This window comes from Bubalus kerabau, chromosome 4 (genome assembly GCF_029407905.1).
Source record: "Bubalus kerabau isolate K-KA32 ecotype Philippines breed swamp buffalo chromosome 4, PCC_UOA_SB_1v2, whole genome shotgun sequence".
NCBI lineage: Eukaryota > Metazoa > Chordata > Mammalia > Artiodactyla > Bovidae > Bubalus > Bubalus kerabau.
The window spans coordinates 28,158,000-28,183,344 of NC_073627.1; the positions used below are offsets into that span (position 1 = coordinate 28,158,000).

The 25,345-nt window shown below is 56.5% G+C and overlaps 1 protein-coding gene across 27 annotated transcripts in view; it reads left to right on the plus strand.

Moving 5' to 3' along the window:
• CACNA1G (calcium voltage-gated channel subunit alpha1 G) overlaps positions 1 to 25,345 on the plus strand; it is a 62,260-nt gene that overhangs the window by 28,140 nt on the left and 8,775 nt on the right. For 4 of the 27 annotated variants that reach the window (XM_055580000.1, XM_055580004.1, XM_055580011.1 and 1 more), the window contains exons 10-31: positions 537 to 688; positions 1,497 to 1,682; positions 1,781 to 1,895; positions 1,976 to 2,131; positions 5,530 to 5,598; positions 7,040 to 7,124; positions 7,207 to 7,400; positions 8,268 to 8,699; positions 9,424 to 9,524; positions 9,725 to 9,848; positions 11,594 to 11,662; positions 11,815 to 11,999; positions 12,760 to 12,886; positions 14,354 to 14,479; positions 15,031 to 15,120; positions 15,917 to 16,109; positions 17,880 to 17,933; positions 22,840 to 22,991; positions 23,751 to 23,860; positions 24,561 to 24,694; positions 24,980 to 25,050; positions 25,177 to 25,255. In XM_055580000.1, coding sequence (XP_055435975.1) covers positions 537 to 688; positions 1,497 to 1,682; positions 1,781 to 1,895; positions 1,976 to 2,131; positions 5,530 to 5,598; positions 7,040 to 7,124; positions 7,207 to 7,400; positions 8,268 to 8,699; positions 9,424 to 9,524; positions 9,725 to 9,848; positions 11,594 to 11,662; positions 11,815 to 11,999; positions 12,760 to 12,886; positions 14,354 to 14,479; positions 15,031 to 15,120; positions 15,917 to 16,109; positions 17,880 to 17,933; positions 22,840 to 22,991; positions 23,751 to 23,860; positions 24,561 to 24,694; positions 24,980 to 25,050; positions 25,177 to 25,255 — 3,004 coding nt within the window. Of the gene's footprint in view, positions 1 to 536; positions 689 to 1,496; positions 1,683 to 1,780; positions 1,896 to 1,975; positions 2,132 to 5,529; positions 5,599 to 7,039; positions 7,125 to 7,206; positions 7,401 to 8,267; positions 8,700 to 9,423; positions 9,525 to 9,724; positions 9,849 to 11,593; positions 11,663 to 11,814; positions 12,000 to 12,759; positions 12,887 to 14,353; positions 14,480 to 15,030; positions 15,121 to 15,916; positions 16,131 to 17,879; positions 17,934 to 22,839; positions 22,992 to 23,750; positions 23,861 to 24,560; positions 24,695 to 24,979; positions 25,051 to 25,176; positions 25,256 to 25,345 lie in introns of all 27 variants that reach the window. The other 23 variants (XM_055580002.1, XM_055580005.1, XM_055580013.1 and 20 more) reach the window with 14 other exon arrangements.

Here is a 25,345-nt window from a genome sequence, read left to right on the forward strand (position 1 = left end):
TGTGTCTGGAAGGAAATAATGTTGCCAACAGTTGTCCAAGAGAATGCTGCCAAGTCCACAGAGTAATTGTGGAGAACATGTGACTTCGTGTGTGGCTGTGTGTATGAGGCCTTGGCAATCACCCTCTGGTGTCCACCAGCATCAGTGCGCTGCTGGCCTGGGCCTGCTGAGCTGACATGACAGCGCAGGACGGGCTGGGTCTCGGAGCACCCAGTAGGAAGTGGGTGGAACCCACAGCATAGGCCTCCAGCGAGCCTGTGGCCCCAGGATCTGAGACTCAGCTGAAAATAACCAGAGGCTGGGGGCTTTGTGCACTGGCCACCCCTGAGTGCATTGTCTTATGGACGCTTCTGGGGAGCGTCCTCCCCATTAGCCTGAGCATTCAGCACCCCTACCACCCTCTCCCAACCCCCACCCCACCCCCTGGCTTGCTGTTCCTGCTCCTGGATGTGTAGGAAGGCCAGGTGTTTTTGAGCACTGGGATGAGGGGCTCAGGGACAAGCCTCTGCTACTTCATGGTCCACTCTGTCTTCTAGCCTGAGGAGCTCACCAATGCCCTGGAAATCAGCAACATCGTCTTCACCAGCCTCTTTGCCCTGGAGATGCTGCTGAAGCTGCTAGTGTATGGCCCCTTTGGCTACATTAAGAACCCCTACAACATCTTTGATGGCGTCATTGTCGTCATCAGGTATGACTGCCCCTCTGCTGCCTCTTGCCTGAGGAATGCCCTTGGGGTAGCTTGGGGTGAGGAGCCACACACCCTGCCCCTCTGGGCCTGGAATCAGGCCCCACTGACCCAGAGGCCCCCTGCTCCCCTAGCTGGGGGTTCTCTGTGCCCCTCGCAGCGCATACCACACTCTCTCTCGCCCTCCCTTGCTCACACAGAACATGGTCTTCCATCTGCTTTGGCCAGGCTCCTCTGAAATCTCTGCTCTCATTTCCACTCCTTGTCCTTGACCCCATGCAGGTCTGGGGTGGGCAAAGACCAGGGAGTTGGCTTTGGCGAAGAGTTGGAGGAGGTGTAAGGCCCAGCCAGCTGTCCCTGCTTACAAAGTGCTTGGAGACTGTCACGCTCGCTGGCAACTTGCTTTAGGGTTTCCAAGACCTTGGGAAAGTGTTCCACTGTTCCCCCCGCCACTGCCTCAGGCCCTGGGCCAGAAGAGCTGCTTTATTGCTTTTTGGAATTGGCTTTAGATTTCATTAGAAGAGAACAAAGCAAACATTCCATAACTTGAGGCTGTTGCTTTGGCTGATGGAGGGAGAGGACTGGCCCGGAGGGGAGAGCGGGGAGGGAGGGAGCTGTCACCCTGACCCTTGCCTCTTGGAGCTCCTGCCTAGAGACCCAAGTTTCCCTCAGAGCCCACTTTCTCAGTTCTGGCCAGGCCAGACCCTCAGGTGCTGCTGAGCCCTCCCAGTGGGTGGTGTGGGGGGAAAGTGAGCATGCAGAGGCCTCAGGCTCAGGCTCTGGCTCCGCCCCCACCCCCCGCCCCCTGCAGCGTGTGGGAGATCGTGGGCCAGCAGGGGGGCGGCCTGTCGGTGCTGCGGACCTTCCGCCTGATGCGGGTGCTGAAGCTGGTGCGCTTCTTGCCGGCGCTGCAGCGGCAGCTTGTGGTGCTCATGAAGACCATGGACAACGTGGCCACCTTCTGCATGCTGCTCATGCTCTTCATCTTCATCTTCAGGTGAGGGCAGGCGCGGCATCCATGCCAGCGGGATGAGGGCCTGAGGGGCAGGGGTTTCTGGGGCCCTGACCCCCGTCTCGCGGCTCCTGTGTCTTCAGCATCCTGGGTATGCATCTCTTCGGCTGCAAATTTGCATCTGAGCGGGATGGGGACACGCTGCCAGACCGGAAGAATTTTGACTCCCTGCTCTGGGCCATCGTCACGGTCTTTCAGGTGCAAGGGCAACAGGAGAGGGTGGGCAGGGTGGTGGGGGTGCCCTGGTAAAGGCCCTGACTCCCTTCCTCGGTCCACAGATCCTGACTCAGGAGGACTGGAACAAGGTGCTCTACAACGGAATGGCCTCCACATCATCCTGGGCTGCCCTTTACTTCATCGCCCTCATGACCTTCGGCAACTATGTGCTCTTCAACCTGCTCGTTGCCATTCTAGTGGAGGGCTTCCAAACGGAGGTAACCCCCTCCCTGCAGCAGTCCACTTCCAGGAGGAATTGGCTGAATTGCTGGAGTGGTGGTGTCCTGGGAGGTTCTGCCCCAAGTGCCCTTCAGACAAGGCTGGGGGACTAGGACTGGGAGGTTCTGAGTTTCGGGCAGCCCCTTGGCACTCGAGAGACAGGGTGGTTGTTGAGGGGAGTATCCCTGGATCCAAGGTGAGCTACTGAGTGGGCTTCCCCGACAAAGTCGGCTAGACTCTACCCCGGGGAGCTGGACAAGATGAGTGTTGGCATGTGGACAGCTGGATCCCTGAGCACAGGTGTGCCTGGGGACATCTGGAAGGAACCCATCTGAGTTGAGGGGTGGGGGAAGTTTGCATGCAAATCATCTGGGCTTTGGCTGAGTTGGTGGAGATGGCACCAGCGCCCAGGCAGAACTGAGCTGCCCTGGTTGAGAAATGAGCCCAATTAGCTGCGGGCATGGCAGAGATGAGCGTCCTATTTCCAGCCCAGGCTCCATCACTTTCGTCATAGGCAGCATCATCAATTAATATTGATTTACATTGATCCCACCCTCGCCCTGCCAGGACGCAGTCTCTGCCTGAAGGGCTGCATACCATTCTGCTCCCTCAGCTCAGCCGCTCTTCCTACCGGAGCCCCAGGCCCAGCCCAGCTTCCCAGCACCTAGCACAGGGCAGGTCGACTCAACCTAGAAATGCTCCAGGTTGGGTGTGGAGAAGCTCTTGGTCCATTTCTCTCCGGGTGACCCGGATGGAAGCTCCCGCTGCGGCCTGGTCTATAAATATCCAGCACACGGTGGAAAAACAAAAGTCTATTTTCTGACTCCTTCCCAGGCTTGCGAGGGAGGGCTGTTCCCTGTGGGCTGGGCTGGATGGTAGGTGCGGGTCTGCCTCTCCCACGCCGGCCTCCTCCCATTGAAGTTCCATAGTTAACCATTGTTGCATTTCCTCCCCACCTTTGGTGATGCCTGGGCCTCTTGATGGGAGGGAGGGACATTGGTACTCTCCCTTGGATGGGCCCTTTATTAACCCTCTGTGACCTAGAGGGTTAAGGAGGTCAGTGTGTTCCATGAGTCAAGAGACTCATGGAGACCCACCGCTTGGCCATTGCTTTTGGCCTGTGGGTGGAGGAGCTGAGTGGGGACAGTGGTCCTTCAGCCTCTTCCAAACCACAGCTCCTGACAGCTAAGATTCCCGCAGAAAAATTCCCGCGGAACTCTGTGGAAATGGAAAACATCCCAAGCCTATTTCCCTCCTTCAAGTGGCCGTTCAGTCGGCTTGGCAGTCCTGGAGATGCCTGGTACAGGCACCCCTCCCCATCCCTAGTCCTTCCAGCAGACACCTTGTTAAACTGAGAGCTGCTGAACTGGCCTGGTTGCTAGGCAGCAACAAAGTCTGCGTGTGGGAATGGAGGGCAGTCTGGCCTTTGGGCCTGGCCTAGTCACTCTGGCCCTCCTGGGGGCTTGTGTCTGTCCCAGCGTGAGGGTTTCCCCAGGGTCTGGGGCTGTACCCTCCTCAACAAGTGCCTAGGAGAGGGTCTCACTCAGGGTGTGATGCTTTGGGTCTGGGGTGGGATGGAGAAAGGATTTCAAGATCAACCTCTTCGTGGGGGTGGGCAGCAGCATGGCCCTGAAATGCCCATGTGAGGAGCTAGATCAGCTACTCACTATCTATCCTATAAACCCCTGGGTCAGTGCAGAGGTTGGTCACTCAATGCCAGTGACCTGGACACCTGCAGAGGCACCTGCCCTCAACTGCATGGAATTTTCAGAGGCACACTTGTGGCTCTGAGGGAGCCCCCAAATCTGGCAGAATAGGTTGGCTTTTGCTATTGCGATGACCTGCTTTTTTACAAACGAGGCAACCTACCTCAGTGGAAGCAGTGGCCACCCCCATTTTGTTGGCTGTCATCAACGAGAGACCTCAAGGGTCACTCCTTGTTGGGCTGGTCACCCTGCCAAGACGTAGGAGAAAGTAGCCTAGGAGTCTGGGCCAGCTGGGTTGTTGACTTCCCAACTTGCAGGGGGCAGTGCCCTGAATCCCTGAGCATTTATCGTCTGCACACTTAATTGAATGAACAGACAGCAGGCCCTGTGTGAGGCCATTAATTGATACCAAACAACCTCGTAGTCATCACCCTAGTGCTATTTGTCACATCCCATCCCAGTAGGAGCATGCTGATGTGGAAGGCAGAGTTAGGAATTAGGAGGCCTGTTCTTGTGCCTGGTCTTTGGTCTCCTCCCCACCCCGTGACTTCCATCCACTCCTCCTTCCCACCCTCCATGCCTGCTGCTTCAGAGCCAGTGAGAGGTGAGCTAGAGACCCAGGTACGAGGCCCAGATGCATCTCTTATTCTCTGTATCACTTGGGGCAGTGTTTTTTGACTTCTCCAAAGCTCAGATGCTTCCTATAAGATGGTGCTAGCTGTGCCTCCTTCTCACCTGGGTAAGCTAGTGTTAATGAAGCAGTTTCGTGATGCCTGGCACACCCCCAGTGAATGGTAGCTGTTATTATTAGGATTACTGGGGGCTCAGTCTCCTTCCCTTTCCCTGTTCCCATCTCTGTGGCCTCTGCCCTCACCCTTCAGATTCATCCTGGCTCCAGGGCCTGAGGTTGACTTCTGGAAGGCCCGTCTGCCCCCTTTCTTCTCCTCTCTCGCCCCGTGTCTCATTTTCCCCACTGCTGGGTTTGCAGGCCCTTCTGCCCCCTTTCTTCTCCTCTCTCGTCCCGTGTCTCATTTCCCCCACTGCTGGGTTTGCATGGCCCGTCTGCCCCCTTTCTTCTCCTCTCTCGCCCCGTGTCTCATTTCCCCCACTGCTGGGTTTGCAGGCCCGTCTGCCCCCTTTCTTTTCCTCTCTCGCCCCGTGTCTCATTTCCCCCACTGCTGGGTTTGCACGGCCCGTCTGCCCCCTTTCTTCTCCTCTCTCGCCCCGTGTCTCATTTCCCCCACTGCTGGGTTTGCACGGCCCTTCTGCCCCCTTTCTTCTCCTCTCTCGCCCCGTGTCTCATTTCCCCCACTGCTGGGTTTGCACGGCCCTTCTGCCCCCTTTCTTCTCCTCTCTTGCCCCGTGTCTCATTTCCCCCACTGCTGGGTTTGCAGGCCCGTCTGCCCCCTTTCTTCTCCTCTCTCGCCCCGTGTCTCATTTCCCCCACTGCTGGGTTTGCACGGCCCTTCTGCCCCCTTTCTTCTCCTCTCTCGCCCCGTGTCTCATTTCCCCCACTGCTGGGTTTGCATGGCCCTTCTGTCCCCTTTCTTCTCCTCTCTCGCCCCGTGTCTCATTTCCCCCACTGCTGGGTTTGCGCCCATCTGTTTCTTCCTCCTCTTTCAACATTGCTGCTGTTTGAGAGCCGGGCGCCTGTGACCAGTGCCCATCCCCTGCCTCCCCTCTCCCTGTAGGAAATCAGCAAACGGGAAGATGCGAGTGGACAGTTAAGCTGTATTCAGCTGCCTGTCGACTCTCAGGGGGTAGGTATGCAATCATGAGTCAGCATGCCCCGGTGCCCCGTGCCCCTACTCTGCCTCTGTGTCTGTGCTTGTGTTCACGCTCAGCTGCTGTGCAACCTGTGGTGGCTGTGGTGGTCCTTGGTGTTGTGAGGTTTGCTTTGATTTTAAGTCCCTTCCCCCTTGAGGACACTGAGGGGAGGGCCTCCTTGCCTCTGCCCTGTTCACCAGCAAAGGGCACAGTCCATCCCGTCAGACCAGGGGATGGCAAGAGAAGGAAGGGACTTAGAATCCTCTGTGTGCACGTGTGTGGTGCACCGCGTGTGGCGCCTCTGCTGCGGTCCCCGAAGAGTCTGAGTCGTCGGGCCTCGGTGGGGTCGGGATCTCTGCCATAGACCGAGCGCCCCCATCTCTCTCCTCCTCCTTGCCTTAAGCTCCTGTTGGAGACCCCACAAGTTGCCTCATCTTAGGAGAAGTCTTTGGAGGATGTGGGGGTGGGCGTGCCTCTTGCCAGAATGTACCAGAATTTTCAATCGACTTCTGTGTCTCTGGCCCCTTGGCCACACAGGAGGTCCAGCAGGTGCTCAGGGGCACACTCCTCCTCTGGCCCCACACTGAGCCTGTGCCCTGTTGTCTCCTGCACTGGCACCAGAATTTGGGGCAAAGCCAGGGTTCCCATGGGACTCCACGGTACTGTGCATGCTGAGCAGCCCCCTGGAGATCCCACTTGATAATTAAAGGCCTCGTTAGGGATGTAAACTGAGTTAATGAAAATGATCCCCTGAGATGCCAATTACGCAATATTTATGTCCTTATCAAAAGTAGCAATCAAGTATTTCTTAATAACTTCTTAAGGAGAAGTGTGTAATTACTGGGGAACCTACTGACCTGCTAAGGAGGAAGAAAAAAACTGTCCCAGAGACAGGGAGAGAGGTAAAAATGGGGCCAGGGTAGGAGGTGGGTCTTTGGGAAGAGGGAGGAAAGAAGTAGAGACCATCCCTTGGGCTGAACGGCTCTGTCTGGAGTCCTTTGATTTCTCTCTGGGGTCCTCAGGTCTGAGGCTCAGGAGAGGGCAGTCATGGAGGGAAATCAGAGGGCACAAGTGGCCTTTGGAATTGAGGCTCTCGTGACCACTTCACTCAGGCCCCCAGCTCCCTCTGACCTGTGCCACCCACCCGCTGGACTATCCCCTGTCCCCTCAGCCCTTCTTGAGCCAGTCCGAGCCAGGAAAGTTGTGCTGTGGGTTCTGGAGATAGTCCCACCTTCTCTGAGGTGACAGAGGCCCTTGGGAGGCCTAGGCCCCAAGCCTGGGGGGTCTGGTCTGAGCCAGTGCATGCCTCGTGCCGTGGTGGCTGGTTCCTTGTGGCCTCTATGTGGTGTGTGTGTGAAGACAGGGAGACTTTGGTCCCTCCCACTAACCCCTGCCGGGCCAGGTTCCTAATAGCCCGCTGTTCTCCCACCCCAGGGAGATGCCACCAAGTCGGAGTCAGAGCCTGATTTCTTCTCGCCCAGCCTGGATGGTGATGGGGACAGGAAGAAGCGCTTGGCCTGTGAGTATCTCTCTGTAGGTACAGGCCCTGGTTCTTGGCCACCCTTGAGTGGACTCAGGGTCTCGCCCTCTCTCCCCTGCAGTGGTGTCTCTGGGAGAGCACCCGGAGCTGCGGAGGAGCTTGTTACCACCGCTCATCATCCACACGGCTGCCACTCCCATGTCATTGCCCAAAAGCTCCAGCAGCGGCCTGGCCGAGGTTCTGGGCCCCCCCTCCCGCCGCACCAGCAGCAGTGGGTCGGCTGAGCCAGGAGCACCCCACGAGATGAAGTCACCGGTAGGGGGTGCAATGGGAGTTGTACAGGGGTCAGGAGGGAAAAGAGGTGCAACTGGCGGGCCCAAGGGGACAGCCTCTGAACCACGGGCTAGACAAGGCCCGGGGTGTTAATAGGGCTGGTCATCTAGGCAGACACCAGAGCCCTGACCTTGAGGACCAAAGAGCAGTGTTCTAGTTCTACTTCTTCTGTTCCCCAAGTGTCCTTGGGGATAAGACTCAATCTCTGAGACTCCTCTGTAAAACGAGAGGTCCTTACCTCTCTAAGTCCATAGGGTCACAAAGAGCCGGACACGATTGAAGCAACTTAGCATAGCGTAGCATAGCATACCTCCTTAAGACCTTGTCTTAATCACCGCAGACCCCATCCGGATACTGATTCTGTGCCAGACACGTTGTAGACATTGCTTATAAGTGTTCTATTAATAAAAGCATGTAATCCTCACAGCAACCCTCTGGTGGGTACCAATATTATCCCCATTTTACAGATGGGGACCTGAGTCTCAGATTACCAGGGTGAGCTGTGGCAAGCTCCACGCTGAGCAGGTGACGGAGCCAGCATTTTAGTCCAGGCGGTTGGTGCCAGGGCCCATGGTGTCACCGTGATTTTATCCTGCCATTCAACCAAACGAGGAATAGGTGCTAAGGTCATATCTCTTTTACAGGTGAGCGACTGAGGCACAGAGACGTTTAGTGACTTGCCTAAGGTCACACAGCTGGTGTGAATCCCGGCATCCAGGTCTAGGGCCCCTGCTCACACTTCTATAGTGATGTGATGCCAAGAGACTCACGGGAGCCAGGGTGAATGTGAGGGGGTGCGGGGCCATGAAGCTGTGGCTCAGACCAATCTCTCCTCTGTTCACTCCTCAGCCAAGTGTCCGCAGTTCCCCACACAGCCCCTGGAGTGCAGCAAGCAGCTGGACGAGCAGGCGCTCCAGCAGGAACAGCCTGGGCCGTGCCCCCAGCCTGAAGCGAAGGAGCCCAAGTGGGGAGCGGAGGTCCTTGTTGTCGGGTGAGGGCCGGGAGAGCCAGGATGAGGAGGAGAGCTCGGAAGAGGAGCGCACTAGCCCAGCGGGCAGTGACCGCCGCCACAGGGGCTCCCTGGAGAGGGAAGCTAAGAGCTCCTTTGACCTACCAGACACACTGCAGGTTCCCGGGCTGTACCGCACAGCCAGCGGCCGCAGCTCAGCCTCTGAGCACCAGGACTGCAACGGCAATTCGGCCGTGGGACGCCTGAGTCAGGCTGTGCGGCCCGATGACCCCCCGCTGGACGGAGACGATGGTGATGACGAGGGCAACTTGGTGAGGCCCGTGTGGGCACAGTGACCTCTCACCCCTGACTTTGAGTGAGGGGAGCTGTGCCTGACCTGGTGCAGGACTGGACAGCTGCCTCCCAGTTGTTTGGAATTCAGGCAGTTACCATCAAGCTCAAGGGATCCCAAGGGGTATCAGCCCTGAAGCCAAGGTCCAAACAGCCCCTTTGTCCCTCTGCCTACCCCCACCAAGCCCCAGATCCTCATCATGCCTGGGGCTGCAGCTCTGCGTCCTTGTTGGATAAGAATGACTTCAGGCAGATGTGTATGAATCTTTCATGGCCCTCCCCCGTGACTCAGAAAGACCCATCACTCATCTCTCCAAACTGATGCCCTCCTCTGTCCCCCTCTCTTGTATCAACCTCATCACAAGCTTTGATTTCACGCCACTTTTACCCATTCACCTTTCCCCAGCCCTCTCACCACCACCTTTAACCCTGGGGACGGGGCTCAGGGACCTGGGACCTCAGGGTTAGCACATGAGAAGGGGTGGGTGTCTCCTCATCCCAGGTGTGTCTTTGAACAGACAGCTGTGAAGGGGACAGTGTTTGATCATTCCAAGCCCAGTGGGGAGGGAAGGACGGAATGCAGGCAGGGGGCCGGGCTGGAGTGGAGAGAGTAGACTAGGAGTGAGGGCCATGGAGCTACTGAGGAGTGAGGGGTCAGGACCTGGGAGACCTGGCCCCGCTCACTCCCCGGCCATCCTTCTACAGAGCAAAGCAGAACGGCTGAGGGCGTGGATCCGAACCCGGCTCCCTGTCTGCTGCCTGGAGCGAGACTCTTGGTCTGCCTACATCTTCCCTCCTCAGTCAAGGTCAGCACCCCGACCTCTCCTTCTCATGGGTAATTCTCCTGTGACTCCATCCCAGGGATGCTAGAAGTGTCCCTTGACATGGGGGTGGGTGAGAGCAGGGCCTCGGGCCGGGAGGGCCCAGGATAGGTAGGGGCTGGGCAGTGCCGCTCACCGCCATCCCGCCTTACCCCCACTCAGCCTTTGCCTCTGTCTTGGAGCAGGTTCCGCCTCCTGTGTCACCGAATCATCACCCACAAGATGTTTGACCACGTGGTCCTCGTCATCATCTTCCTGAACTGTATCACCATCGCCATGGAGCGCCCCAAGATCGACCCCCACAGCGCTGTGAGTCACTGGGGCTGGCGGCAGTTTCTGAGTGCCTGCTTGGTGCCCTGCCCTCCCGGGTTGGAGGATTTGTACCCATGCAGCGAGCCAGGCAGGCAGGGAGGCCCAGAGAGACGCGGAAGCAAGGAGCCAGGAATCTCCCCGATTCTGACCCTTGCAACTGGCACCCCGGGATGCTTCCTGTATCCTCACCTGTTTCCCTTCTGTGAAAAAGCAGCCGGCTGCGGGGCTTGCTCCTAGCCTGGGCAAAAGCAAGCTTTGTTGCCCCTGGCAGTTTGCAGTGGTGCCTTCGTGTGTGCCGGGGCTTGTGAGGCCTGTACGTGAGTCAGTGAGTATTGCAGGGATGCCAACAGTGAGCCTGGCCCTAGCTGGTCTGAGTGGTCAAGGGTCTCCTTCTCACCAGGACCTGTGCACTGATGGGGAGGCACCCTGCCCAGCCCACCCCATGGGTGATGCCCCAGAGGGGAGGGAAGCTGTCCTTTGCTTCTCTGGGTCTTGCCAGGTTACAAACAAGTAGCATTTTAGGGGCCTTCAGGGGAGCATTGGTCACTTATGCTTGGCTTTGAACCTGCCATCCTCCTCAGGAGAGGAGAGGCCACGGGTCAAGGTGTGTGGATGCACTCCTTCAGGCCTGGCTTCTTTGGGATGGGCCTGGCCAGTCCTGGGAGCTCTCTCCCCAGGCTGGCATCACAACCTGTCCCCTCCAGCAATGATCTGAGGCCTAGAAAGGTGGGGGGCTCTGTTTCCCACCCATGACATCTTGCACCACCAACTTGGAGGTAGACCCTGTTCTCGTTGCTGCCTCCCACAGCATTGTTCAGATTTCAACGTTATAGAGCTTCTATTTCCCATTAGGGTGGGCTCCAGCCAGGTCGGTGGGAAGGGGTGGTGGTGGCGGAGGGAAATGGGCAGCGGAGGGGCCAGCCTGGGAACAGGTGAGAGCCTGTATGCGTGCAGTAAGGGTGGCCAGTCACACCAGCGCCCTCGTCCGCCTCCTGCCTCAGAGCTCGCCGTGGCCAGGTCTCTCCCTCACCCTCCCTCTCAGCCCCTCCATCTCCAGCTCTATCACGTGCTTCTCCCTCTCCCCCCTTTCCCTGTTTCTCACTCCCTCTGACACACTTTACCCGCTGCCTCTCCAGCTGTCTACACCCCTCTCTTGGCCATACAATGATGGAATCAGCTCACAGATATCAGGGGATTGGGCCGCCTTCTTTCCTGCCCAGCCTCACGCTATGCTTGGCATAAATATGGTGCCTGGGGATGCACAGCCTGTACTCAGGCCCCCATCTTGCCCTGCGGCTCGATTTCTGGGGCACACAGCAGGAGAGCAAGTACGTGGAGCAGGGACGAGTAGGATGGAGCATCGAGAGATCAAGCTAAATGCTGCTCCAGTTTTAAGAAAGGAATCAGTGAATAGGGCCTGAGCTCTGGGGCTCAGATGGCAGCACTGTGGTGGGAATCACTTTCCCTCGAGGCAGTTCCAGGAGGTAGGGGCAGGACTGGGACTGTGCTCAGAGCTCTGAGCGAGTCAAGGGGCTTGACGCTGGCTCCGTGTGTGTGTGTGTGTGTGTGTGTGTGTGTGTGTTTGAGGGACCATGGGAAAGCAGGGAGGAGATTGCATGTTGAGGAGAGTGGGTGGTTGTTCCTAGTTAAACACTGAAGGTAGTTCCTGGCTTCTGCGCGCAAAGCAGACCTGGCCCACGGAGGGGGTCCCGGTGGCAATACCTGCCTGCTCTCTTTTACAGGAACGAATTTTCCTGACCCTCTCCAATTACATCTTCACCGCAGTCTTTCTGGCTGAGATGACAGTGAAGGTGATGAGGAGGGGACGGTCAGCATTGGACGGGAGCCATCTGGTTCCCGGCTGTGGTGGGGAGGGCAGGGGAGAGGCTGGGCCACAGAGGGGGCAGGGCTGGGGACTGGCTGCAGGGAGGAGGCAGTGTTGGTGACGCAGGGGCATCCCCAGGTGGTGGCGCTGGGCTGGTGCTTTGGGGAGCAGGCCTACCTGCGTAGCAGCTGGAACGTGCTGGACGGGCTGCTGGTGCTCATCTCCATCATCGACATCCTGGTGTCCATGGTCTCCGACAGCGGCACCAAGATCCTGGGCATGCTGAGGGTGCTGCGGCTGCTGCGGACCCTGCGCCCGCTCAGGTGCAGGCACACCCTGATGGCCAACACCCCATCTGCCCCTGCCTCTGGCCTGTGACTCCACCGGGAACCCTGCCTCCCACTCCTGGCATCACTTCTCACTTTGTTTAGCTATGGCCCCGGTGGTCTCCCTCCACAGGCACCCCCCTCAGGGACGCCCTCACGTGACACACTCTAACAGGGCACACCGTACAAGGGCCCATACGGCATGAGGGCCGTACAGGGCCCTCATGCCCTTCAGCTGCAGCTCTCCCTGTGTGGAACCCTCAGGGGCAAAACTTGAGTCTCCCTGTGAAGTGACAGACTATTTCCTGCTTCCCCGCTTTCTCCCCCATCCCAGGGACTACCCACCAGGAAACGCTTCTAGCAATGGATCTGCACTGTTAGGAGACCCTCCCCAATCAGACAGTCACCCTGAACCCCAACTGAGAGTCAGAAATTTCCATGGGTGGGGACATGGATGAGGCAGATATTGACTGACCGGTGAGGTTTTCCTGGCTGTGATAATCCATCTCCCTGCCTGCCCTCTACATGCTCCACACAATTCTGCATCCCTGGGTTGAGTCACCACCCAAACCCCATCCTAGAGGTCTAGGTGTGGGGGTGGGTGGGGGTCTCTGCACAGTGAGCCCAGAAAGCTAATCTCTTCCCTCCACTAGAGCCCGGGATGGGGACCAGTGAGCCAAGATGGGAGGGGGTGGCAAGCAGGGCAAGGGAATGTCTGAGCCGGGAACCCCTCTTACCCACCTCCCTTTCTCCCCAGGGTAATCAGCCGGGCACAGGGGCTGAAGCTGGTGGTGGAAACGCTGATGTCCTCGCTGAAGCCCATTGGCAACATTGTGGTCATCTGTTGTGCCTTCTTCATCATATTTGGCATCCTAGGGGTGCAGGTTTGTGGGGGTCCAGGGCCAGCTGTCCGCAGAAACCCGAGGAGTGGCCTTTCTCTTGGCCTGGATGCTGTGGCTCCAGGAGCTGCTGCCAACTTTACCCTAGAAAAGCCTTGAAGCCAAAGGCCCTCAGGCTCCTTCACCTCCTGGGCATTTTGCAGAAAACTGGGAGCCTGGCAGAGGCCCGCAAGGGTCGAGAGGGCCTCGAGGGGCTTCTGACCAGTGCCGCATAGGCTGCCGTTCTGCCCCCTCATGCACTGCTCTGAGTGCAGACGCTGGCCTTGGCCTGCAGTCTTCTCAGGGGTCCCCTCCCTTCCTTCCCTACTGGAGCCAGTGGGCTGCAGGCCAGGCCTGGGGATCCAGGGCCCAGACAGCTGGGCCAGGTTAGCAGTGAGCTGGCAGGCAGGCGGGTGCAGACCCCAGACGACGCAGTAAGTGGGGGCTGCTGGGGAAACTTGGCCTCTGGCCCAGGGAGGGAACTTGGCTTTAGAGGAAAAAGAAAGGGAGCTGCCTGCAGGATTTAGCAGGCACCTCCGGGAGCCAGGGGAGCCCGTTCATCTCTCTCCTCCAGAGTACCCCTCCTTGCTCCAGGCTCCAGACATTTCAGCTATAGCATAGACGGCTGGCTGTTGGGCCAGAGGGAGCTTCTGGTTGGCTGCCCCCCTCCCTGTCCCCTCCTTTGGCTTCCTGGGGTCTCCATTCTGCCTTGGGCGGGGGAGATCTTCTTGGGTTTCCTCAAATTCTCTGGCTCCAGAGACCAGGCCAGAATACATTTGCTAAGACTATGTGGTGCCTCTCTGCACACGCGGTGCCCCTTCCACTTCTTACTTCTGGCCTACTTAGGCCCCCTGGTCCTCCTGTCCCTCAGTCCCTTCCCCACAGTCATAGCCTGGTCCATTCTAGGGTGAGGGTGAGCTTTCCAGTCAGAGGACCTGAGTTTGAGCCCCCTTTTCGCCAACTTCTGGTTGTATAAACTTAGTGAGTGAATTTGCATCTCTGAGCCTCAGTTTTCCTCATCTCTTGAGTGGAATCCATATTCCTTGCTCGCCCCCACCATTAAACCAGATCTCTTGGCCCTCCTGCAGTGTGTCTGATTCAGTGGGTCTGGGGTGGTCCTGAGAATTTGTATTTCCAGCACATTCCTGGATGATGCTGATGCTGCTGTCCAGGGACCCCACTTGGAGAATCACTGGCCTCCCCCTTCGTAGGAAATGAATGACTGTCCCCCTCCTTTCACCCTTTCCCAGTCCCCTTGCCTAGGACCTTTCCTTCCTCTCCAGGGACTCTGCTCCGAGGAGCCTGGAGGAAGGGGTGCCTACAGGAGAGTTCACTGTCAGTATGCCTCTGACTAGACCGAGCACCTGGCCCTCACTTAGGGTGTACCTGGAGCTCTTAGGCCCCAGGGCTGGTCTGGGCTTCCTGTGCTCACAGCTCACTTCTTTCTGTGTCTCTGGTTATGTGCGTGTTCAGCTCTTCAAAGGGAAGTTCTTTGTGTGCCAGGGCGAGGACACCAGGAACATCACTAACAAGTCTGACTGTGCCGAGGCCAGTTACCGGTGGGTCCGGCATAAATACAACTTTGACAACCTCGGCCAGGTGAGTCCCAGGCTCTAAGGTGGAGGTGGGAGAGGTGGCAGGAGTCTGGGGAGGATGCAAGTCCGTGCTTAATGATACATGCTGGGCAGTTGGCTCACCTGCTTCATCATGAGTGAATGGGTCCTAGTGGGACCTCCGTGCAGCAAGATGATATATTTCTTTAGCACGGTACAAGATGCAGGTGTATTGTCAAGATGATTCTTTTTCTCATTCCACATTCATAGAAACAGAAACGTAGAAAATGAAATAGCTCACTCAGTTTTGCTGGTTTATTTCCCTGCCCCACTCTGGTTTGGTTTCTGGATTTCCAGAACTCTGGGGCCCGTTGCTCTACCTAGCTGAGGTCATCTCCCATGGCTCTTCCGGCTTCATAGCAGCCATGGAGCATTGGGACAGAGAACTCTCATGGAGCCTGGAGTGTGACTCCAGGCTAACCTCTGAAGGCCTAGGGTCTCCAAGCTATTGCCAGGAGGTGCTTTGGGGGTCACTGGTGGGTGTCTTGGCTATACACCCTAGGTTTCAAATGGTCCTTTCCTCCCCTTCCCCCCCAGGCCCTAATGTCCCTGTTCGTGCTGGCCTCTAAGGATGGCTGGGTGGATATCATGTATGATGGGCTGGATGCTGTCGGTGTGGACCAGCAGGTAGGGCTGAGGTGGGCAGTTTCCATCTTTGGACTCAGGTCACTCATGATGGGCCAGCTCCAGGTGTGATGCGTGCAGGCAGCGGTTAGAAAGACAGCAAAGCAGGTTGGCAAAATGCCATCCAAGAGGTATTACATCTTAATATCAGAGGCTGTAACTGGTGGCCTGAGGACAAATGTGGGCTTGCTTTATTGGCTTGCAACATATTTAAAATTTTAAATTAGTGATAAACAATTAAACAGATTCCCTGGTAGCTTCTATGGTGAAGGATCTGCCTGCCATGCGGGAGACCCAGGTTCAATCCCTAGGCTGGGAAGATCCCCTGGAGAAGGGCATGGCAACCTACTCCAATATTCTTGTCTGGAGAATTCCATGGACAGAGGAACCTGGCAGGCTACAGTCCATGAAGTCAAAACAGTCGGACATGGCTGAGTGACTAACACTACCATTAAACAATTAAAAATTGACAAGTTTCATATGAAAAATCCAAATTTGGGTCTGCTCAAGTCCAAAGATCTGGAAACACTGGATTTGCATTCCCTAAGGGCAGGAGTCGACTGAAACAAAGAAGCAACTCCCCCCTTTTTGGATAAAACATCCACTCTCTACTTGGCCACAGTCCCCAAACCTCTCTACCGGCTAACACCAAATGCATACCATTCATTGGCATCACCTGATGGATCTGTGTATAACTGAGCATGCAGGCCCTGTCTTAAGGAACCCAGGCTGGGGGGCGGCACCTGTGACCGTTACCCTCAGGCTAATATCTTCGCTTGTCCTTCCTGCTCCCCACCAGCCCATCATGAACCACAACCCCTGGATGCTGCTGTACTTCATCTCGTTCCTGCTCATCGTGGCCTTTTTTGTCCTGAACATGTTCGTTGGTGTGGTGGTGGAGAACTTCCACAAGTGTCGGCAACACCAGGAGGAAGAGGAGGCCCGGCGGCGGGAGGAGAAGCGTCTACGGAGACTGGAGAAAAAGAGAAGGAGTAAGGAGAAGCAGATGGCTGGTCGGTAGTCTTTCCACATCTCTCTGAGTCATACTTGACCTTGGCCTTGCGACTGTAGGGGGCCAGGGGCTGGGGCTGGGGCAGGGAGAAGATGCTCCCACCCCCTCCCCACCTCCTTCCCCTCGAGAGCATGTCAGCCTTTAGAGCCTGCATGAAGCAGACCAGTTCAGCCCTGTGGGGTAGGGGAGCTCCCCTCTGCGGGCCTCCCAGTCTCAGCATCATGCTCCCCAGATGATGCCAGTGGGAGCTGATGCACAGTCCCTCCCAGCCTGACTCCGAGAGGAGCCTCATGGGGTGAAAACCCCGCTTCATTGCCCTGTGCCCGTATCCAGGGACCCTGACCTTGGCACTTGGCACCTTACCCACCCCACGGTTGGTGAGCAAACATCTTCAACCTGTGGCTGCCCTGTGTCTGTAGCTGATGGGCAAGGCCTTGGCAGACCGTGCAGATGGACCGTGGTGTGCAAACCCCAGACCGCTCCTTTCTCCCTGTTACCAGTAAAACTCCCTGGCTTCCCGACTGTCATTTTTTTTTTTTTTTTTTTGCTAAGCTGTTCAAAAATACCCACCCAGCTCAGGGAGGGCCTGAGGTCACAGGAACTCTAAACTCATGACGCTCTGGCCTTAGACCCTTTAGCCCTTCATCTACGACCTCCAACACCTCTTGCCATTGACCGGGTGAGGCCCCTACCCCAGGCCTCCTCACACTCCTACTATGGGTGGCCAAGACTAAGCGAAAGACTGCAGATTCCCGGACGCAAGGCGTGAGTGCGGGTCCTGTTGTGTCCCCATGTGTCTCCAGGTGTGTCTGCACTCGAGTCACCTCCCAATCTCAGGGCTCCTGCCTGTCTGTCTGGTACTCAGCAATCAATCAGCGTAACTCTCTTTCAGTCGCCCACGTCTCTCCAAGTGTCTTTACGTGTGGGTTTTTCTAAGCTTTTGTGTGTCTGTCTCTGTTTCGTCTGCGGGTTTTCCCTCTTCTCTCCACCCTTTCACAAGCCATCTTCCTTACGCTGATAAGATGTACGTGGTGCTCTGCGTTTTCGCTTTGGTTTGTTACAATGTGAGCACTATCAAGCAGGTGGAGGGCTGTGGTGCCCCAGCCCCTGGCTCTAGGGCATCTGGAGCCAGGGGAGGGCTGTTGGGGGCTGTGAAATGGAAGCGGGCGGGACAGAGCTGATGCACCCTGTGAGAGGGGCTGCTCCAGGGTGAGGACACTGACCTCTAGGCAGCAGCTCTGGGATAGGGGTCCCATCTTTGTTCCTGGTGGACGACTGAGGCTGAGCAGGCGTACTGCCCCCAGCAGCCATGCTCCCACCCCTGCCCCGTCTGCCCCTCCTTGCAGTCTGTCTTCTCGGCAGGACATCTGCAGATGGAACTCTTTTGGCAGGAGGTACCTGTGGCCCTGCCTGACCAGCTGGCTCCCCTTCTGGGGTCTGCAGCCTTCTCGGGTGCAGCTGAGGCCACAGCACAGGGAGTGGACATCTGTTCCGAGGACAGGCTTCCTCCTCTCCTCGTGCCTCCGACTCCCTGCCCCTGTGACCCTGATGAGCTGGCCAAATTGCTCAGCTTCCTCAAGTGCCCTGTGTCTAAGCTTGGGGCTGGTACTTAGGACCCGCCACCCTTGCTCAGCATGCCCTATTCATAGGCAGAGTGAGGGTCACAGCCCAGGGGAAGCGAGCTGCTGAGGGGGCCCTGCCCAGCCCACCTGGTCCGGCCAGTGACCGATGTCGTGTTTCATTCTTTTAGATCTAATGCTGGACGATGTAATTGCTTCCGGCAGCTCAGCCAGCGCGGCGCCAGGTACTGCGTCTGGGGTTGTGGGTTCCAGGGTATGGCCCCGGGCGGTCAGGCCCACGTTATGTGTGCGGGCATCCTCTTTGCTCCCTCTCCATGGCTCACTGATTCTGTCTTCTCAGGGTGAGGGGTTCTGGGTTCTGTGGTGTCCCGTAGGCCTGTGCTAGCCGGACAGGAGTTGAGGGCCTTATCACTCCCCTCCAGCCAACTTCTCTTGGTGGACCCTCCTTGTCTGGCCAGCTTTTGAGGCCCTGCTCCCGGCCCTCTGCCACCTCTTCCCATTCCTGTCCCTCCTCCTGGGTCACACAGTTCGATTATTAGAGCTGCAAATCTCTCCCGCCTCCTTTTGTCTGAACGGGAGACTTTGATCCAAGCAAGCAGGATGAGAGGAGCAGAGAGGGAAAGGATTTGTTTCAAAAATGTAACAATGAATAATTGAACAGACTCATTAATAGTTAAGTAATCACAGGGGCCACATCATTGCTACAAACAGCAGGAATTGGGACTGGAAGATCTGAGTTAGCCACAAGCTTCTCCCCCAAAAGCCAAAGATTTGGGAGTGAGTTGGGTCATTTTCTTTGAGAGCTGTGTCTCTGGGAGGGCCCTCCTGGTTTTGCCTGCACCCTCCCCCACCACCCCCCACTAGTCCTCTGGCCCCTGCTCTCCTAACACGGCCCCCAGACAGCGGTTCAGAGGTTTTGAGAATCTGTGAAGTGTTGTGGGGCTGCATTACAGCCTCCGATGTCTCCACCCCATGGTTCCCAACCTGATTGTCCCTAAGGGCCCCCCTTGTCATCTTTTACAACAGACCCCACAATGTAAAAGACCTTCCCTGAAGTTGAGAGCATGTCAGTAATGACTTTGTTTCACTGGTTTTCCTAATCAAAGACGCATCTAATTGCTAATCAGGACTTATGAGCTGCAGAAGCTTTCACGTTGAACGATGGTAAAGACCATTTTGCCGTTAAATTAGTCTGTGGGGTCTTAGCACAGGCGTGTGTATGATTGCATTTAAGCTTTTTAAAATATTGAAAATAACCTCAGGAGCCCCATGTGACTGCCTCCTCAGGCTGTTGAGGGCTTGGGACTCCAGACTGGGAACCATGGGCTGTACCTTTCTCTACTTTTCCAAATTCTCTCAGAAGCCAGGCTCCTGCAGACACTACCCTGTGGGTGCTGGGCTGCCTGATCAAAGGGGAACCCCTGAGCTGCCATTTGAGAGGTCATGCCTGGGGCCCTCGGTGGGATGATGATGTTTGACATTGGGAGACCACCCGGGGGCTCAGGAGGCTCCAGCCGCGTTTTATCTGGGTTGCCTGGGCCCACATCTCTGAATTGGGCTGTACTGTGAGTTCCTGATGTTAAGGAATGAGAGGAGGGTGAGGGGACGTGGCCTTCAGCTCCTCCCTTATGGGTTCACCTGGTCTGCACGCTGATGTGTCCACACAAACACACTCGCACCAGAACACCATGGGTCTGGCCTCAGAGGCTTCTCCCCCAAGAGTCAACCCATGCGGATTTCCATGGCCCCTGAGACCATCTTCTGACACACCCACTTAATGATAAGCACTGTCTTGACTCTCATACTGCACCCCCTTCTGGGGACATTCTGCCGTGGTCCTGTGGCACAGGCAGGTATATACACTGGTTAACATAGTGTCTCACCTTTCCCGCTGGTGATGAAGACTCAGAGACCCCAGACAAGGGCTCAGACCACCCCTATCCCTCTTACCTAAACCTGTTGTTCTGCGTGGTCTATACTAGAGTTTTCCAAACTTTCCTGTGCCTAAGAATCCCCCAGAGGACATAACCGAGCCCCCCCTTAGAAACTCTCACAGTGGTCCAGGGTAGGACGTGAGCGTCTGCATCTCCAGTCAGCTTACAAGGCGTGGCAACGCTGATGCATCAGGGTACCCAGTGGTGTGATGGGGATGAAGCCACACCCACTAGTCTGGAGTTGCTGGAATCAAATGTGTGCACCATACTTCCCTGCCAGCACCTCTGCCACCTGTGCTGCCCCCAGCAGGAGCAGAATAGCCAGATCCCAGGGAAGGGCTGAAGGGAAGAGTCTGCTTATCAGGAAAAGGACCTGATGAGACACCTCGGTCCAGCCCAGCTTCCAGGTGGAGGGAGAAAACGGGGCTGCCTCCAGCACCAGATCGACTCCCCTCGGCCTCCTGTGGCACCTGCCTCCAACTTGCCCTCTCTCCTTTTACCAGGACCCACTGATCAGGCCTGGCTACAGCAGCTGAAGTTGGCCTCTGTCTTGGGGACCGGTGTCCCTAGGAGTGACCCCCGCCTTCCTCCTATTCCACCACTCCCCTTTGCAAACCTCTGCCCTGGCTGTGCCTCGGGCTCCCGTGACCCCTACTAACTCACTGTGCCTATGGCTCTCACTCACAGCCTTGCGCCCCCTCCTGCGCCTCTCCTCTACTCCCGCCCCTGACTGGGGGCTGGGCAGTCCTGGGGGGTGCTCTTCTCCTCACTGTCTGACTCTGGTATTTTCTCTGCCTAAGGTAACTCATACAGGTAGGAGGCAGGGAGACAGGGCCAGGGTAGCCGAGGTGCCAGTGACCACTGGTCAAGACCCCCTCCTGGGCTACCGCTGGAGCTGGTAGAGCAGCAGGCCCAGCCAAGGCTCTGCCCAGGGGGTCTCAGCTTCTTCTCTGAGCCCGGGTTCTTGCCTGCAGAACCGAGGGCCAGGGACAAAACAGGTGACATCATCCGGAGCGCAATAGTGAGAGCCTTTGGACAAACTTCGAGGGCACCCTCTGGGCCAAAGCCCCAAGGCTTTGTGTCTAAACCCACCTGGCAGCTGGTGAGGGGCTCTTCAGGTACTGGCTTGGTCGCCTCCTTACAATGTGTACATAACTAACTTTTTGATGGGCCTCCTCTCTCTCTCTGTAAAACAAAGGGATTGGCCAAGGAGATGCTTATCAGGTTGGCCCTGGTGCACTTTGGACCTGGGCTCTAATGGAGGGATTTCTGGCAGCCTGGGCACCTGCTGCTCTGGGGTCAGGGCTGAGGGTAGAGGGGTTCTGTACACACCTCAAGGGCCTGGGACTGGTCTATGTGAACAGATGCCCTGCCTCAGTCGTCCTACCCCACCTTCCCTCTGGGCCTCCACCTGCTCCTTGGGCTCCTAGAGCAAGACCAGGAGGAGGCAGCAGCAGCTCCATCTGGCCTGGGGCTGCCTACACGGACAGCCTGGGGTGACAGGGGAGGGGGGACTCTCTAACCTGTCCTCTGCATCGTCTCAGCTAATAACAGGGCTAATAAGGAGCCGCTTTTTCTAACCTAATTGTATTCAAACATTTTAGTTAATTCTCCATTCATATTTTAGCATAATGGGATCGAGTGCTCTCGGCACTTATGGAGATTAATGCAGAGAAAGAGTTCCAGCTGCTAAGGCAACGCTGGGCGACTAGCGCCCTCTTGTTCTGTGGGTACTGAAGGAAGGAAGGAAGAGGCTGGCTCACCAGGTCTACCTGCCGTGATCGCATCGTTGTGTGGATGACCTGTGGCCTTATGTTGTCCCCTGTCCCCGGCCTCTCCACCCCCATCTCCCTGGGGGCCCAAAGGGCCGCCTGAGCAAACAAAGTCATGGTTGGCTGGCCCATCTCTGGAAACAAAAATATGGCCTAAAGCATCGAACGGTGCACCAGAACACTGGGACTTTCTGCCTCTCGGTTATCCACACCTCAAGGCTGATGCTGGAGCGCGGCAGCTGGTGAGGCTGAATGGGAGCTCTTGGGCACTCTTCTTCCTTCGGCCTTTGGTGGGGGTCCACCCAGGCCACTCCTTGCCTCAGTTTACCTCTCTGTTTAATAGTCCTGCATGGGAAAGAACAGTTATAACCAAGCTGGTCTGAGCCAAAGCTTCCTGCCGCCCTGGCACAGTCCTCAGAGGCTACAGCCCTGGCTGGCTTCCGCCGTAGACTTCCTGAGGGGGAAGAGCTGTCTGGGACCTGAGGTTGCCCCAAGGCCCCCATGCGGTGCCTCTTCTTTCTTTGTGGCTGCCTCTGATGACATGTATCCCCAACTTGGTGTGGCCTTTCCTCACACCTGGAGGAGGGGCCCCCTGTAATCTCCTGCCCCCAGATTTGTTCTGCCTGCTTAGTAGGTCAACCTGGTATGATAATTTTTATAACTAAGTGGTTCACTAATTACAAGAGAAATACGATGCCTCTGACAGATCTCAGACAGTGCTTCCTGCTTCCAGCCCAGCCTGCAGGGGAAGCTGCCCTGGTCCCCAGGAGCAGACTGGGCACTGCCTCATTAGAAACTGGGTGAGCCCTGTGGCCTCCCCTCTGCCCTCTCCCGAATGAGGGTTCAGGAGTCCCAGGCCCTGCCCCCACCGCGGGAGGCCCTCTGAGTGGGTCGGTGCAGTCAGCCAAGAAGACGTCCAATTTCCAATCTCCAGTTTTATCTCCAAATCCCAGCTCTGTTGTAATCTCCTCTGCTCCCCTCAAGAGTCTAAGCACAGTAAAGGAGTAAGAGCCTTCACCTCTCCATTGATGGAGCTTCCTCTGAAGCCAATAAGATCAGTTGTTTTTCGTCTATTGATCAGACCTTACTGCAGAACACCAAGTCGAGGGTGTTATGAGGGGCTGCTGGATTTTGGAGGCTGCCTCGGGGAGGGGGCTCACCCGGTGTCTACTGTGGGTGGGGAGCTCCGCATGTCCTGACCCCTTCTGTGCCCAACCACAGCCAGTAAAACAAATGCTTGAAGGGGAAACACCAAGAGAGGGGCTCCTGCCCAAAAAGAGCAGTGCGTGGAGCGCGAGGATGCTGATGACGCTGGAATGTTTCAGCTCTGGCATTAGAGGCTGGTGGCTGTCAGGGACTGTGGGTGGAGGGGGCACAGTGGACAGGGCCCAATGGCTGCTCTGTTCTCCCTGCTGCCCCACCAGAAGCCCAGTGCAAACCCTACTACTCAGACTACTCCCGCTTCCGGCTCCTCGTCCACCACCTGTGTACCAGCCACTACCTGGATCTCTTCATCACGGGTGTCATTGGGCTGAACGTGGTCACTATGGCCATGGAGCACTACCAGCAGCCCCAGGTAGGACTGAGTGACTGGCCCTTTGGGCCCCACCTCATCATGAGCCTGTGGGTGAAGCTAACCCAGCCCGAGTCAGGGCACCTCGGGCCAGTGCTTGGCCCCCTACAGGGGATCCTCTGGCACCACTTGCAGGGACTTGTGAAGGTCAGTCTTGTCTTGGTTTTACAGGTGAGGACAGTGAGGCTCAGAGAGGTTAGTTGACTTGAGCAACTAACTGGGAAGTGAAGGACCTGGATTCTTCACCCAGCAGATATTTGTTACCTTAAATAAATAAAGATGTTGAGTGTTCTTGACCTGTGAGGATGAAGAAGGCAGATCTGTGCCTACTCTTTTGGAATTTAGATTCTAGTCAGTATCCAGCTCCAGACCTCACCTGTGCTCTTGCTACTTCTGAAATCAGCTCCATCATCTGCCTTACACATCTTAGTTCTCCCATCTGTAAATAGGGACACTGAATTGACAACGCAAAGACCCCTTTCACTTCTAGCATTCCGTGCCTTCCAGCACATTCTCATGTGATCTCCTCACCATCCCTCAAGGAGAGAGATCTTTCAACACAGAGTTTGGATCATACCTGTGAATGAGAAACCTCCTCTATCCTAGAGTGATGGCCAATGATCAGCCATCATGGTGAGAAGGGAGCAAAGTTCCCCTTAGACTCACCCTGTCTCCCAGATCTGGGAGGAATGATGGAAGGATCAGGACGGGCATCTTCCCTGGGCCTTAAGAGATCTTGCATCTTGCCCCCATCCCTGCCAGATCCTGGATGAGGCTCTGAAGATCTGCAACTATATCTTCACTGTCATCTTTGTCTTGGAGTCAGTTTTCAAACTGGTGGCCTTTGGCTTTCGACGGTTCTTCCAGGACAGGTAAAGGGGAGTGGGGGGGTGAGGGATGGAGGAGTTGGGCACATGTTTCCCAGGGAGATGCCCCAGAGGATCTAGTGCCTAAAGACCTTTCTTGACTCTTGGGGTTCAGACTCCACTCCAGGACCTATGCAGGGCTGATGGTGCAGTGTGGGTGGGGGGATATCCAGGGCCTGGGAAATGGGAGGGGAGAGAGGGAGCCTGCCAAGAAAGGGCCTGGGAACAGCAAAAATCAGTGTGGCCTAGACTGGAGCCAGACTGCCTGGACCAGATCTGAATCCTGGCTCTACCATTTAGACGCTGGTAACTTTGGGTAAGTTACTTAATCTCTCTCAGTTTCTTCAGCCATAGAATGGGATATAATAACTGTATCTACATCACAGAGTTGTGAAGATTTTGAGTTCCTATTTGTAAAGTCTATCAAATAGCACTTGACACAGAGCAAATACCATAAAAGTACTCGATAAAAAAGCAAATGAATGAAGATGAAAAGCAGAGGGGCTAGAACTAAAGTCCTAACCCTACCTGTGGTACCACATGGCTGTGTGACCGTAGCTAAACCACACCTTCTCTGCAGGATGGACAGGCTGGACAGGCTGACCTCCACTCTCCTTTCTGTGGCTGAGAATGTGCCACTCACGTTGCCACAACTACCCCCTCCTCTGCAGTGCCCCCTTCAGGGAGCTGTGTCCTGGGCTTTCAGGTGGAACCAGCTGGACCTGGCCATTGTGCTGCTGTCCATCATGGGCATCACACTGGAGGAGATTGAGGTCAATGCCTCGCTGCCCATCAACCCCACCATCATCCGCATCATGAGGGTGCTGCGTATTGCCCGAGGTCAGTGCCAGCTGCCTGCCCACCATGGCCACTCTTCCAGAGTGACCTGCTCAAGGGGAGACAGCAGAGGTCAGCTCTGACTGGCTAGGGAGGAGGAGGGTGTGGGCTCCATGAGCCTTTCTTCTAGCCTCTGCCAAAGGGGAAGGGTGGGGGTGAAGCCACGGCAGCCTGGCTGGCTGGGGCTGGCTCTCCCACCAGCCCCAGCCCCGGCCCTGGCCCTGGCTCCACCAGCTGTGTGGCCTGGGACCTAGAGGGGCTAGCTCATGACATTGCCCTGTTCTGCAGTGCTAAAGCTACTGAAGATGGCTGTGGGCATGCGGGCACTCCTGGACACAGTGATGCAGGCCCTGCCCCAGGTAGCTGGGAGGTGGGAGTGGGTGGGAAGGGTCCTCTCGGGAAGGAGAGGGTGCTCGCCAAAGGGCTGGGGGGAGCTGGCTCGGAGATCCAGCGGCACCTTTTCCATCGCTTTTCCTCTCTTCCAGGTGGGGAACCTGGGACTGCTCTTCATGTTGTTGTTTTTCATCTTTGCAGCTCTGGGCGTGGAGCTCTTTGGAGATCTGGGTGAGTTGGGGTAGGGAGGGCAGAGGAGCCAGGGCTGGAGACTCAGGGACTCCTGGGCTAACTAAGCCTCTCTCCCTTCCCTCCTCTTCA